The sequence below is a fragment of the Pipistrellus hanaki genome (genome assembly GCF_964339955.1).
Source record: "Pipistrellus hanaki genome assembly, chromosome: 2".
Classification (NCBI taxonomy): Eukaryota; Metazoa; Chordata; class Mammalia; order Chiroptera; family Vespertilionidae; genus Pipistrellus; species Pipistrellus hanaki.
This window is the reverse complement of record NC_140504.1, coordinates 101,123,111-101,138,819: the sequence shown is the minus strand read 5'-3', so window position 1 is coordinate 101,138,819 and position 15,709 is coordinate 101,123,111. Positions and strand designations below refer to the sequence as shown.

General features: G+C 36.3%; 1 protein-coding gene across 5 annotated transcripts in view; it reads left to right on the top strand.

The window, feature by feature from the left end:
• Positions 1 to 15,709, top strand: part of U2SURP (U2 snRNP associated SURP domain containing) — a 70,042-nt gene that overhangs the window by 16,547 nt on the left and 37,786 nt on the right. For 3 of the 5 annotated variants that reach the window (XM_084875925.1, XM_084875926.1, XM_084875928.1), the window contains exons 4-10: positions 4,141 to 4,239; positions 8,515 to 8,629; positions 9,010 to 9,143; positions 14,681 to 14,748; positions 15,260 to 15,354; positions 15,432 to 15,467; positions 15,564 to 15,646. In XM_084875925.1, coding sequence (XP_084732051.1) covers positions 4,141 to 4,239; positions 8,515 to 8,629; positions 9,010 to 9,143; positions 14,681 to 14,748; positions 15,260 to 15,354; positions 15,432 to 15,467; positions 15,564 to 15,646 — 630 coding nt within the window. The remainder of the gene's footprint in view (positions 1 to 4,140; positions 4,240 to 8,514; positions 8,630 to 9,009; positions 9,144 to 14,680; positions 14,749 to 15,259; positions 15,355 to 15,431; positions 15,468 to 15,563; positions 15,647 to 15,709) is intronic. The other 2 variants (XM_084875927.1, XM_084875929.1) reach the window with 1 other exon arrangement.

The window sequence follows — 15,709 nt, the reverse complement described above, 5'->3', positions numbered from 1 at the left end:
CATTTCCATTGTGGGTTTAGCTCTTAGGCTATAACTAAAAATTGAGCCCAAACATTTTGTTTTATAAAATTATGTCTTCCATTGCATTTATATGTGATTTTATAGTTTATTTAAACTTTTTAAGTTGAAACTAAAGAGGTTGACTGAATGATGGCAAAACATTTTTCATCCTATTTCAGTGAAAAAATTATCTTGAATCTGTCCCTGAAATCCAATGTTGACTTTTGGGTTATAAGCTGCTTAATTTTTTTTCAAAAGGAATTTAATGTAACTTTAAAATAGTTTGCAGTAATATTACTCTTTCATTTTGCATATTGCAAGGGCAAGCCTTTTTAACTGGGATTGATAAAGTCTAATTTTGCAGTTGGTTAACTTCTCTTTTAGTAGGAGCTACAAAACCTTCAGATTTAATGGCAGATTAACATTTTCTGTTGTATTTATTTTAAGTTATGAATCATAAGCTAACATTCAAATTAATAACTGAAAAACTAAAGGTCTATAATTTATTCAAACCATATTTCAGAAGATAATACTATTTCCTCACATTCAAAAGTAAGTAATTGATGAATGCTGACTTGTGCAAAAACCTGAAATACTGTTTATGATATATTCCCAGTAAAGAAAATGATTTTTATAAACATCACTATTGTTGATGAGGTGATTTCAGATGCCCCTCAATAGATAAGTAGAGAAAAATTAGTAGTACTTACAAACAAGGGACTATTACTTAGCCATAAAAAAGAATGAAATTTTATAATTTGTGACAGCGTGGATGAACCTAGAGGATATTATACTAAGTTAAATAAGTCAGTCAGAGAAAGATAAATACCGTATGCACTTATATGGAATCTAAAGAACAGAATAAATTAATAAGCAAAACTAAATAGAGAACTGAAAACAGACTGATGCTTGCCAGAGGGGAGGAAGGTGAAAAGGTGAAGGGATTTAGCCTGCACCATCTCTAATCTGAGGCCCCTCAGGGGATGTCAGTCTACCCGTTTAGGTCTGATCCTACAGGACATCCTTCTCACAATCCAGGAGTGCTGGCTCCCAACTGCTTGCCTGCCTTCCTTCCTGCCTGCCTGCCTTTCTCATTGCCCCTAACCACTTTTGCCTGCCAGCCTGATTACCCCTAACCACTCTGCTGTCAGCTTGATTGACACCTAACTGCTTCCCTGCTGGCCCGATTGCACCTAATTGCCCTCCACTGCTAACCTGGTTACCTCTAACTGCCCTCCCCTCCCAGCCTGGTCACCCATAACTGCCCTCCCCTGCTGACCTGGTCACCCCTAATTACCCTCCCCTACCGGCCTGGTCACCACCAACTGCCTTCCTCTGCTGGCCATCTTGTGGTGGCCATCTTATATGTTGGAGTCACGGTCAATTTGTATATTATCTCTTTATTAGATAGGATTATACACATAATTTTATCTAATAAAGAAAGAATATGCAAATTGACCCTCACACCCTTGCTGGCAGGGGAGGACAGTTGGAGGCAACCGAGCCAGCAGGGTAGTAGTTAGGCGACAATCAGGCTGGCAGCAGAGTGGTTAGGGGTGACCAGGCTTGCAGAGGAGGGCAACCCCCAGTGCATAAATTTCATGTACCAAGCTCTGCCCTTTATTATAAAGAGGAAATATGCAAATAGACCATCATTCCAACACATGATATGGCCACACCCATGTGTCCAATGGTGGCTGCCCCCATTTTCACACAAGATGGCCACCACATGATGGTCAGCAGGGGAGGGCAATTGTGGGCGATCAGGTCAGCAGGGGAGGGCAGTTGGGAGGGACCAGGTCTGCAAGGGAAGGCAGTTGGGGGGAACAGGCCTGCAGGGGAAGATAGTTGGGGGTGATCTGGCCAACAGAGGAGGGCAGTTAGGGGTGACCAGGCTGGCAAAGAAGGGCAGCTAGGGGTGACCAGGTCAGCAGGGTAGGGCATTTGGTGGCGACCAATCCTGAAGGGGAGGACAGTTAGGGTGACCAGGCCAGCAGGGGAGCGGTTAGGTGTTGATTGGGCTGGCTGGGAAGTGGTTGGGGGTTGATCAGGTTGGCAGGCAGAAGCGGTTAGGGCCAATCAGGCAGGCAAACAGGCAAGTGGTTGGGAGCCAGCAGTCGTGGATTGTGAGAGGGTGCAGGTTGGGCTGAGGGACACCCCCCTCCCCCCACAGCCCTCCCTTCTGGTGCACAAATTTCATGCACTGGGCCTCTAGTAATATAATAATGGGAATATAAAGTGCACCATAGGAAATATAGTCAAGAATTTATAATAATAAAAATGTAATATGCTAATTAGACCAGACATTCTTCCAGACGAAGCCAGGGCTGCAAGAGAATCCCAGGTCCTGGGTGCCTGCCAGCAGCCTGAGGGAAGCTGGGGTCCTGGCAGCTGGGCGAATGAATTTTGTGGATTGAGCCTCTAGTACTGTAATAATGATGTATAGTGCCAGGTGGGTACTAACAATATCGGGAGAGGTGAACATTTTGTAAAGTATGTGATTAATTGCTATACTATACACCTGAAACTAACCTATATATATAAAAGCCTAAGTGACCATCCAACTGTCTGACCAGTAGCTATGATGTTCACTGACCACCAGGGGGCAGATGCTCCAGTAGCTATGGCGCACACTGACCACTAGGGGGCAGACGCTCAACACAGGAGCTGCCAAGCTGCAGTGACTTGACAGCTGTGGTTCTCAGGTGATGCATTGGAATCAGAGAGGAAGGAGCCTGATTCCCAGGTGCATCACCCAAGAATCGATTGCCCTCTTGCAATCTGGGACCCCTCAGGCAATTTCGGAGGGCCAGTTTCTGCCTAATACCTGCAGGTCAGGCCAAGGGATCCTACCAGTGTACTTGTCTCTAGTAAAAGATAATATTGAATGTAAACTGTAAGTGAAAAAAAAAAAAAAAAAATAGAAAAGCATTGAGGGGGGGGGAAAAAAGAATGAGGTAATTTACTGAATTATACAAGGAAGTGATGCAATTTGTGGTACCTGAACTGTTGGTTATAAGATTTCTGCTTAACCATGGAAATGTATGCCTTTTTCTTTAATCAAAATGTCTATTTTCTATACTGCTTGTTTTACTGGGAAACATCTGTGCTTTCCCTGCTCAGTTGCTTTTTTATTCTTGCTGCTAACAAGCAAGTTGAATGAGTTTGAAGCCTTTTGTAAAAAACCTTTTGTATGTTGGTAACCTTCAGCTAATAAATGAAGCTGTCCTTTGCTAGCGGAAGATAACATATATTTACATCAGATTTAACCTTTAAGGTATGCAGGTACCTGATGCATAGCATACTGTCACTTTTTTTTTTTTTTTTTTAACAATGATTTTTTTTTTTTAAGTTGTCCTGAAGATTTGGTTATCAGTTTAGGTCTATTAAGTTAGAGCTAGTATTAAGACTATGTAAAGCAGTGATTCCCAAAGTGGTTTATATCGACCCCCAGGGGTCTATGACAACCTGCAAGGGGTCTACGTCAGCGAAAAAAAAATTTGGGGGTCCATGAAATGAAAATGGGGGTCCACGATAGTGGATCTCAACATACACTGATAGTACCTATTTACTTACATCATATTATCTTATAATATAAAAACATATAAATTATTTATAAAAGTACCTATGAAGTAAAAAATTTATTATATATGTTTATAAAATTGTGTAAGTTGTAGGATAAAAACCTGCACATAATGATATACCAGTATCATCTTGTTACAAGCATACGCGCAGTAAACATTCTTGCCAATTTTTGTCTCAAAGCTTCGCGAACTTGCACCGACTTGTTCAATTCGTCACTCTATAAATATGAATGTGAGAAAAATACGTTCATTCGTTTCCTGAATCTTGAATAGGAAAGTGCTGAGAAAATATTTTAAAAAATATAAACTGGTAGTTTATCATACAAATTATAGTGAATCAGTGTTATTTTGTTTGAGAATGCCGGAGAAAAGTAGGTACATTATTTTTTATTAAATTTTAACACCAAACTTCACTACAGTTAGAAATTTACAAAAAAATCAATATCAGGTAAGTAGGGGGTCTACCCAAAACCGAAAAACATGGCAAGGGGTCTACAGCACAAACAAGTTTGGGAACCTCTGATGTAAAGGTATGCTTTTTTATTTTTTTTCATAGCCTCTTCTAGAAAACAAACTTAAAGCATTCAGTATTGGAAAAATGAGTACAGCTAAGCGAACTTTAAGTAAAAAGGAGCAAGAAGAATTGAAGAAAAAGGTAATGTTTAAAATGTATTTTGAGTGATCCTTGGAAATACATAAATGTATCCAAGGGACAGTAAGTGTATGGGCAGTAGAAATATGTTTTTCAGAGATTTTTGACTTCCAGGGTATTCTTAGCTGCTGCTTCCAATTCAAGTCTATGACCCAAGGTCTGGTTAGAGGAGTCCGGCTTCTATCCTTGTCTTCTATCCCTGTTTTCTTTTTGGTCTATTCTTTTCTATAAGCAAGTGTGTACATGTATATTGTACCCTATCCTCTTAGGTGCACAGTAGCATATAGTTTACCTTTTTCATCTTGATTTTTTCACTTAACATTATGTCTCAGAGATTAACAAGAATATTGAGATACCGCTCTCTTTTTTTAAGTATTTGAATAGAAATGCAATTGTTTATTCAATGAAAATTCTATTTGTTTTGGTCTTTTGCCATTTCAGATATTGTTGCTATGGATAGTTAATGTGCATATGGTTTTTTCTTTGCTAGTGTATCCTTGGAACATATTCTATAAGTGAGACTACTGGGTTGGTGTTAAACATGTAAATATAGCTCTCTAAATATTGTCAAATTGCTCTCTCTCAGGGAAGGGCCAATTTGCGTTCCTGTCAGCTATTACTGGGAGTTTCTTCATAACCTATCAACAAAGGGTGTTATCAAAGTTGTTCTGCCAACCTGGCTAGGTGAAAATAGTATCTCAATTTAGCTTTAAATTTGTATTTTTTGTATAAGCAAATAAGGTTGAACAACTTTTCTTGGTTTTGTTTCTGTGATGGTCTGCTCCTAACTAAACTAATCATTCTATAAGTTAGTAGGCTACCTATATTTTTAGAAACCTTGTATATTATGTATATTAACACTTGGTCTATGATATACAATGCAGTGTTTTGTCCCAGTTCCTCAATTGTCTTTTTATTTTGCTTCCAGTGTTTTATCATGTACTTATTATGTAATCAGACTTATGGGTCCTTCCTTTAGGGTTCTTTTTTTTTTAGTCAAGATTTTCCCATTCCCATCTTATAAAAGAATTTCCTCACTTTTTCCTAATACTCACATGGTTTTATTTTTAAAAAAATTAAATCTGTGTATAATGTGAATAATTGGTTCATTTTTATCTCTTTTATTTTATTTTTTTAAATATATTTTATTGATTTTTTACAGAGAAGAGAGAGGGATAGTTAGAAACATCGATGAGAGAGAATCATTGATCAGCTGCCTCTTGCATATCGCCCAATGGGAATGTGCCCGCAACCAAGGTACATGCCTTTGACCAGAATCGAACCTGGGACCTTTCAGTCCCCAGGCCAATGCTCTATCCACTGAGCCAAACCGGTCCCGGCCATTTTTATCTCTTTTAAAATCAAGGTAGCCCCCACCATCATTCATTGAAAAGTCCATCTCTTCTTCGTTGATTTGAGATGCCACTTTCATTGAATACTAAATTTGCACATGCTGTTGGATTTATTTCTCTACTTTCTATTCTGTTCCAGAGGCCTTTCTATCCATACATTATGAGGACATTTAGCATAGTTTTGATGGAATTTGTCAAGTTTCTGAGCTGCTTTTTTTTTTTTTTAAATGCTGTCTGGATATAATACTGCTTCAATTTCTAATATTTTTTTTATTAAGGTATCATATATATACATATCTTACCATTGTCCCCTCAACCCCACTGCCATACATGCCCTCACCCCCAATGCCCTCACCCCCAATATTTTGCATCTTGATTATTCTTATATTATTCAAGTCCTTCAGCTGATATCTTTCTCCCTCCCCCCCTCTCTCTCTCTCTCTCTCTCTCTCTTTCTCTCTCTCTCTCTCTCTCTCTGTTTCTTTTGTTTTGTTTTGTTTTGTTTTGTTTTCCACCTATGTTTCTGATCTGGGTACTACCAGGGGCACTTACTGCCCAAGCCAGTGAATCAAGACCTGCAGATTCTCTCCGAGAACTCTAGCACACCAGGACATTCAGTTGATCTCTTATCTCACACACCTCTCCCTAACCTTCCTGCTATAATTTGACAGTTTGTTTGATGCTTTACTGCCTCTATCTTTTTGTTCATCAGATTATAATGTTCTTTATTATTCATGAATGAGTGAGATCATGTGGTATTTTTCTTTCATTGACTGGCTTATTTCAATTAGTATAATGTTCTCCAATTCCATCCAGGTTGCTGCAAATGATAAGAATTCCTTCTTTCTTATGGCAGCATAGTATTCCATTGTGTAGATGTACCATAGTTTTCTGTACCAGTCATCTGCTGATGGGCACCTACGCTGTTTCCAAATCTTAGCTATTGTAAATTGTGCCGCTATGAACATAGGGTGCATATATCCTTTCTGATTGATGTTTCCAGATTCTTAGGATATATTCCTAGGAGTGGGATTACTGGGTCAAATGGGAGTTCCATTTTCAGTTTTTTGAGGAAACTCCATACTGTTCTCCACAGTGGTTGCACCAGTCTGCATTCCCACCAGCAGTGCACCAGGGACCTTTTTTCATCTTGTCATTTGTTGATTTGATGATAGCCATTCTGATAGTTGTGAGATGGTACCTCATTGTTGTTTTGATTTGCATTTCTTGTATAATTAGTGACATTGAGCATGTTTTCATGTGACTCTTGGCCTTCTGTCTTTCGCAAAGATTTTATTTAGGTCCATTGCCCATTTTTTTTATTGGATCATTCATCTGCCTGTAGATGTTGGAGATTAAACCTTTGTCAGTGATAACATTTGCAAATATGCTCTCCCATATAGTGGGCTTTCTTGTTATTTTGTTAATGGTTTCCTTTGCTATGCAAAAGCTTTTATTTTGCTGTAGTCGCATTTATTTTCTCTTTAGCTTTCATTGTGCTAGAAGCAGTATCAGTGAAAAAATTGCTTTGGCATATGTCTGAGATTTTGCTGCCTGTGGATGCCTCTAGCATTTTTATGGTTTCCCGTCTTATGTTTAAGTCCTTGATCCATTTTGAATTTATTTTTGTGTATGGTGTAAGTTGGTGATCTAGTTTCATTTTTTTGCATGTATCTGTCCAATTTTCTCAACACCATTTGTCTTGACTTCATTGTATGATCGTGCCTCCTTTGTCAAATATTATCGAATAATTGAGCATAGTGGTTTGGGTCCATATCTGGATTCTCGATTCTATTCCATTGATCTATATGTCTGTTCTTGTGCCAGTACAATGCTGTTTTGAGAACAGTGGCTTTGTAATACAGTTTGAAATCTGGTATTGAGATCCCTCCTACTTTATTCTTCTTAGGATTGCTTTGGCTATTTGGGGTCCAATTTCTAATATTTTTGTCTTCAGTGGTTTGGAAAGGAAATTTTTGTATTTATGTTCACTGAACTAAATCATTGTGCCTTGGAACCAATATAAACATTAATATAATAATATATTTTCTAAAGTCAATTGTTTGAAGTCAGTTTGACCTTAGAATTGCCTCTAAACAAATTTACTTAGTGGGTCCTTTATTACTTCTACCAATTATGGTCAAACCTCGTTTCTTAAATGTCTCCCATCTAGAAAAATTCAGTTCTCAATCAAGTTGTTCACAGAAAAGATGTGGACTAAAACTTCAGTTTTCCACCTGACAAACCCTTTCACGCTGATACCTCATCATAACAAAAAGCTTTCCTCGCAACAAAGGGAAGAATGCTTTTGTTGCTGGCCAAATCAGTATATGATTAGCTCAATTTTAAAACATGATGACACCATCAAGAGTGCTAATGTTGCTAAAGGTGTGAAAGTGCTCACAAAACAACTATCACAGGCTTTTGAATAGGTAGAAAACTAGTTGATTGGATAAATGAAAAGCAGGTAGCAGCCATATATGAAAATTTTGTTTAAGGCTAATAGGGGATGGTTTGACAAATTTAAGAAAAGAATTATTTGTAGATTATACAGTATATTAGACATGTACTGTGTATAAGAAAGGTTAAAATGGAATAATTTGAGGGTCTGGAACTGATTAATTCAATTTACATTATTTCTAATGGGAAAAAATGATTCGATTTCTGAACAAATCACTTCTTAATCTTTTGGAATGAATTATGTTTGAGAACTGAGGTTCCACTGTACCAGTAGAAGAGCAAAGCCTCTTAGTTTCAGTGTTAATTAATATGTAATATTTGTCTTAGATTATCTATTAAGACTGCTTAACCTACTTTCCCCAGCAAAGGGAGAAGTTTTGTTTACATTATGCCTTGATGAGTTTAAGCCTACAAACAATAATAATTTTTTGTATTAGGCTATATTAAATTATTCATGTGTATTTAGGAGGATGAAAAGGCTGCTGCTGAGATTTATGAGGAATTTCTTGCTGCTTTTGAAGGAAGTGATGGTAATAAAGTGAAGACATTTGTTCGTGGAGGTGTTGTTAATGCAGCTAAAGGTAAGCATGAATATTATAGCCCTTGTGTAAACTCAAAAGCCATGGTTGAATGACCAAGAGAATTATGAAAGAAGTTTGATTGCTTTTGAATTTAATGTTTCCTTTCTATCAGCACCCTCTAGTGGTATTAATTATTAAAATAAGTGTCCAAATGTGGATTAATGAGAATTGGAACTAAATAAATTTTAAAAATATTTACTACCTTCCAGATTTTAAGACAGCAAAACACTCTGCAAAAACATTAATATTCATTTTTACTATAAAATTATAAACTCAGTATTTTTGAGACTATTATGTATTAGCACTAAAAGCATTTTATTTTGTAAACAAAATTCAAATAATGTGGAATTAATATTGAAACTTAGTATTTTAAATTTCAGAAGAACATGAAACAGATGAAAAAAGAGGCAAAATCTATAAGCCATCTTCAAGATTTGCAGATCAAAAAAACCCTCCGAATCAGTCATCCAATGAAAGACCACCATCTCTTCTTGTGATAGAAACCAAAAAACCTGTAAGTCCTTCTTAAATAGGATATCACTTATGTTGAGATGACACTGTCAGTGGTACTTTTAGTACTTCCACTGTAAGCAGGACTTTGGTTTCTTTTTAATTCTTTTGTGACTAGATGTTGAGTTTTGGACCTTAAGAATAATTTAGAATAGGACATGTAGATAATAGTTCTTGCTCTTTGAGCACTGAGCATTTGCTATTACAATAGTCATAGCATTGAAAAGCAAGTGAAAAGGTGACTAGTATATTTTAGTTGAAAATATAAAATAATGGGATTGTATTTTTAAGCAATTCTGAACTGAGATATTTGTATATCTTGGAAGACTAAATATGTCCCATGTCCCACAGTGTGTCTGGTGCTTGGTACATTTTTGGAATTTATTTGGAATTACTACCAGAATTAGTGACACTTCTAAGTATCCTCAATGCTATAAAAGTTTTTATTTTTTGAGGGTAAGCTTTTTATGTAGGAAGGTAGATAGATATCATTTATTTTTTATTTTTTATTATTTTTTTAGATAGATATAATTTAAAAGTCATCCTTATAAAGTATACAATTCAGTGATTTTATATTTTTAGTATCTTTAGTTGTATAGCAATCACTGATCTCTAATTTCAGAATATTTTTATTATTCCAGAAAGAAACTTTATACCTATTTTTAGTCTTCACCAATCCCTGGCAACCACTAATATATGTTCTGTCTCTTTGGATCTGTCATTTCTGGACATTTTACACAGATGGAATCATACAACACAAACACTCAGCCATTTGTGTCTGGGTTCTTACATAATGGGTTCATCTATGTTGTGGCATATATCAGTACTTCATTCTTTTTTATGGTTTGATGATATTCCATATTATGGATATATCACATATTGTTTATCCATTTATCTCTCTCTCTTTTTTTTTTTAAACATATTTTTATTGATTTCAGAGAGGAAGAGAGAGATAGAAACATCAATGACGAGAGAGAATCATTGATCAGCTGCCTCCTGCACGTCCCACACTGGGGACTAAGCCCACAACCCAGGCATGTGCCCCCAACTGGAATCGAACCTGGGACCTTTCAGTCTGTGGGCTGTTGCTCTATCCACCAGCTAGGGCTCTATTTATCTCTTGATGGACATTTGGATTGTTTCCACTTTTGGCTATTATAGTAAAACTAGAGATCTGGTGCATGGAATTTGTGCATGGGGAAGGGCGGTCACTCAGCTTGGCCTGCACCCTCTCCAATATGGGATCCCTTGAGGGATGTCCGACTGCCAGTTTAGGCCCAATCCCGGTTGGATATCCCTCTTACAATCCGGGACTGCTGGCTCCTAATGATCGTTCGCCTACCTGCCTGCTTGCCTGCCTGATCACCCCCTAACTGCTCCCCTGCCAGCCCAATTGCTCCCAACTGCTCTCCCTTGCCAGCCTGGTCACTCCCCGCTGCCCTCCCCTACGGGCCTGGTCATCCCCATCTGCCCTTCCCTGCGGACCTGGTTGCACCCAACTGCCCTCCCCCCTGCAGGCCTGGTTGCCCCCAACTGCTCTCTCCTGCTGGCCATTTTGTGGTGGCCATCTTGTGACGACGTGGGAACAGCCATAGTGTGATAACATCATGACGGCCATCTTGTGATGATGTCCTGGGACGCCACCTAGGCTTTTATTATATAGGATAATGCTAATATAAACATTCACATATAGGCTTTTTTGTGGACATGTGTTTTCAATTCTTTTATCTATACCTGGAAGTGGATTTGCTGGGTTATAAGGTAACTATTTAACTTTTTGAGGAACTGCCAAACTCTTTTTCCAAAGTAGCTCTATCAACAATGTATGAAGATTCCAATTTTTCTATATCTGTAGCAACACTTGTTGAAATTGTTTGTCTTTAAATTTATTATAGTCATCTTAGTGGGTGTGAAGTTGTACCTAATTGTATTTTTTATTTTATTTACATTTTCCTAAAGATGCAGAACATTTATATATTTATCATTTATTTATAATCTTCTGTGGAACTGTCTTTACGGATTCTTGGCCCATTTTTAAATTTGATTATTTACCTTTTTTTTGTTTGATTATAAGAATATTCTACACTTTTGGAGTCAAGTTTTGTATCAGCTATATGATTTGCAAATATTTCTCCCATTCTGTGGATTATTTTTGCCCATCCTTGATATTGTCCTTTGAGCCATACAAGTTTAATTTACTTGAAGTTCAGTTTATCAGTTTTTTTCTTTTGCCATTGGTGCTTTTGGTGTCATGTCTAAAAAATTGTTGCCTAAGGTCATGAAGATTCATTCTTGTGTATTTCTCTAAGAATTTTATAGTTTTAGCTCCTACCTTTAGGTGTGTGAACCAGTTGAATGAAATTTTTTATTCAGTGGTGGGCAAAAGTTGGTTTACAGTTGTGGTATGTAAAACAGCTTATTCTTGTATTTTCATTTATTGTATTATAACCATACACCTACTTTTGTTCATGGTGTGCAGTAGAATTCCAACTTCATCTTTTTTGCAGGTGCATATTCAGCTGTTCTGTTACTATTTGTTAAAAAGACTATCCTCCTTTGAATTATTTTGGTTCTTATAAAAGGTTATTCTAAAAGCACTTTTGAAAATAATTTTTTTTAGCTCTATTACATGCAACTTTATACACACACACACACACACACACACACATACACACACACACACAGCTATATTTTTTTAAATAATTCTTTATTGATGAAAGTATTCCATATGTCCCCTTTCCCCTCTTATTGACTCCCTCCAACCCACCAGCCCCAGGCCCTCAGTACCCTATTGTAAGTGTCCATGGATTATACATATGTGTATATTAGGTCTTTAGTAGATTACCATCCAACTACCCACCCTCCCCCATCTTCCCTCAGATTCCCCACTCTCTTCCATGGTTCTGTCTCTAGACCCACTTTGTTCACCAGTTTATTTTGTTACTTAGATTCCACATGTGATTGTGATCAAGTGATACTTGTCTTTCTCTAACAGACTTATTTCACTTAGCATGATACTTTCCAGGTCCTTCCCTGCTATCTTAAAGAGTAAGATACTCTTTTTTTTTTTTTTTTTTTTTTTTTTTTTTAACAACTGCCTAGAATGTACCACAGCTTTTTTAATCCACTCATGTACTGATGGGCACTTGGTCTGTTTCTAGATCTTAGCTATTATAAATTGTGCTGCTATGAACATAGGTAGGGGTACATACATTCTTTCTGATTGGTGCTTTGGGTTTCTTAGGATATATTCCTAGAAGTAGGATCATGGGGTCAAATGGCAGTTCCATATTTAATTTTTTGAGGAAACTCCATACTGTTTTCCCTGATGGTTGCACCAGTCTGCATTCCCACTGGCAGTGTACTAGGGTTACCTTTTCTCCACATCCTCACCAGCATTTTGTCATTTGTTGATTTGTCGATGATAGCCATTCTGACAGGTGTGGGGTGATACCTCATTGTCGTCGTGAGTTGCATCTCTTGGATGATTAGTGACTGAGCATTTTTTCATGTTTCTTGGCCATCTATATGCCTTCTTTGGAGAAGTGTCTATTTAGGTCCTTTGTCCACTTTTTTTATTGGCTTTTTTTGTCTTCTGTTAAGTTGTATAAGTTCCTTATATATTTTCGATATTAACCCCTTATGAGATGTGTCATTGACAAATATGTTCTTCCTTACAATGGGCTCTTTTTTCGTTTTATTGATGGTTTCTTTTGTTCTGCAGAAGCTTTTAAGTTTGATGTAGTCCCATTTGTTTATTTTCTCCTTTGTTTCCTTTAGCTTAAGCAATGTATCTGTAAACATATTGCTATGAGAGATGTCTGAGATTTTGCTATCTATGATTTCTTCTAGGATTTTTATGGTTTCCTGACTTAGATTTAAGTCTTTTATTTATTTGAGTTTATTAGTGTGTATGGTGTAAGTTGGTGGTCTAGTTTAATTTTTGCATATATCTGCCCAATTTTCCCAATACCATTTATTGAAGAGACTGTCTTTACTCTATTGTATGTTTTTGCTTCCTTTGTCAAATGCTAATTGAGTGTAGTGGCTTGGGTCAATTTCTGGGTTCTCTGTTCTATTCCATTGGTCTATATACCTGTAATTGTGGCAGTGCCAGGCTGTTTTGATTATGGTGGGTAGTATAACTTGAAATCTGGTATTGTGATTCTTCAACTTTTTTCTTTCTCAAGATTGTTGCAGCTATTCGAGCTCTTTTTTGATTCCATATAAATTTTTGGAGTATTTGTTCTAGGTCTGTGAAATATGCTATTGGTATTTTAATGGGGATTGCATTGAATCTGTAAATTGCCTTGGGTAGTATGGACATTTTAATGATGTTGGTTCTACCAATCCATGAACACAGTATATTCGTCCACTTGTTTATGTCTTGTTTTATATCTTTTTTTCAATATTCTATAGTTTTGCCTCCTTGGTTTAGTTTATTTCTAAATATTTAAAAAAATTTTGTTGCAATGGTAAATCGGATTATTTCTTTAGTTTCTCTTTCTGAGTATTCATTATTGGTCTATAAAAAAGCCATCAATTTTTGGGAGTTGATTTTGTATCCTGCTACATTGCTAAATTCATTTATTAAATCTGGTAGTTTTATGGTAGAGTCTTAGGGTTTTCTATATACAATATCATTTCGTCTGTTAAATAATTTTTCAAAAGAAAGTCTAAAGATAGTAATTCATATTCTCCCAAGGTAATTGTTTTGAAGAGAAACAATTACCTTGTTTCTTCTTCTTTTCAAAAGAAAGTCTAAAGATAGTAATTCATATTCTCCCAAGGTAATTGTTTCATCTGTTAAATAATTTTTCAAAAGAAAGTCTAAAGATAGTAATTCATATTCTCCCAAGGTAATTGTTTTGAAGAGTGCATATATTTGGTAGTTTTGTTCATGGAAGTTCAGTAACTTTTGCACCTCCTCTTCCTCCCCTCGTAGCTCAGTTGTATAGAGCCTCATTCTAATAATACCCCAAGGTTGTGGGTTCCACACACCCCACAAAGCCCCCAGTCAGGACACATTAAAAAAATCAACCAATGAATGTGAATGCATAAATAAGTGGAACAACATACTCCTCTCTTCTCCTCCACTCCAAGTCAGTAAATTAAAAATAAAAGAACTTACTAAAAAATTTTTGCCTTACTTCTTCCAACAATACTCAGGCTTGATTATTGCAGACTTTTGAGGGCTAATATTAGTGGTTCTTTTACTTTAAGACTGATAGTTATCATTTTGTTTTTATTTATTTTTAAGGTTTAATTTAATTTTTTCCCATCATCATTTATCACCTCTATATCCTCTTCCAACTCCCTTTACTCTTCTCCCTCCACAATCACCAGCCTGTTTGTTTTTAAAATTGTTAAATACTTAGTTTGAGAGATCAGAAAGGGAAACTGATAATCGAAGCATTCATTCTAATTTAAACAATTAAAATATAATGGCACTAAAGTAAAAATTATTTAAAATGATTATTGAACCATTGGTTTTGTTTAACCGTTTTTTGTTTGAAGTATAACTTGTCATATCCTTCATAGCCACTGAAGAAAGGGGAGAAAGAAAAGAAAAAAAGCAATTTGGAACTCTTCAAAGAAGAATTGAAACAGTAAGTTTACTAGGCCTGAGAATGGCTATCAGAGGTATACTGAGCTGATACCTACAAGAGGACAGGTATGAAGTATGGAGCATACCAGTTAGCTACTGCTAACTGGTTTATCATGAGGTTTCTTGAGATATTATAGTGGTATTTTGTGGAGTATGTTTGAAAATGTATCATCCAGCATTTGGGTTGCTTGCATTATGTGGATGCAATTAAATTAATTAATGTCCGGAGTCCTGTTTGCAGTGGAAACAAAAGTTACTGAAGAGTGGGGATAAGAAATGGTCAGACTTGGCCAAAAAAGAACAAATTCTTGGTTTTAATGTTGAATTTCTTCCTCACCTTCAAAGTGGGCGTTGTAGTTCATTGATTATATATCAGAAATTTTCTCAAAACTCTGTTATAGCTGAGGGTCTCTAATCTTATTTGAAGGTAATATCTGGAAAAGTTCTGTTTTTATTAAATGTGAACAAACAAATTTTGGCTCATTATTGGTGATTATAAATATTTTCAACAGAATTCAAGAAGAGCGTGATGAGAGACATAAAACAAAAGGCAGGTTAAGTCGATTTGAGCCTCCTCAGTCAGATTCTGATGGTCAGCGGCGTTCCAGTAAGTGACATTTATTTTAATGTTTATATTTGTGATTGATTATTCTGAAAACTAATAATTGTTGTTGTTTTTTTAAGTGGATGCGCCTTCAAGAAGAAATAGATCATCTGGTGGTAATACCGTTTTTTGCTCTTTTAATTAATAAAAATTGTCTAAACTTGTGTTTTTCAAATTATAATTTTTATTTTATAATTTTGCTCTTTGCTTAGTTCTCGATGATTATGCACCTGGGTCACATGACGTGGGAGATCCAAGCACTACTAATTTATACCTTGGGAATATTAATCCACAGGTAATATTAGGAAAGTATAATGAATGTTGGTTTATATGCTTTTATACTTTTTTGAAGAAAACT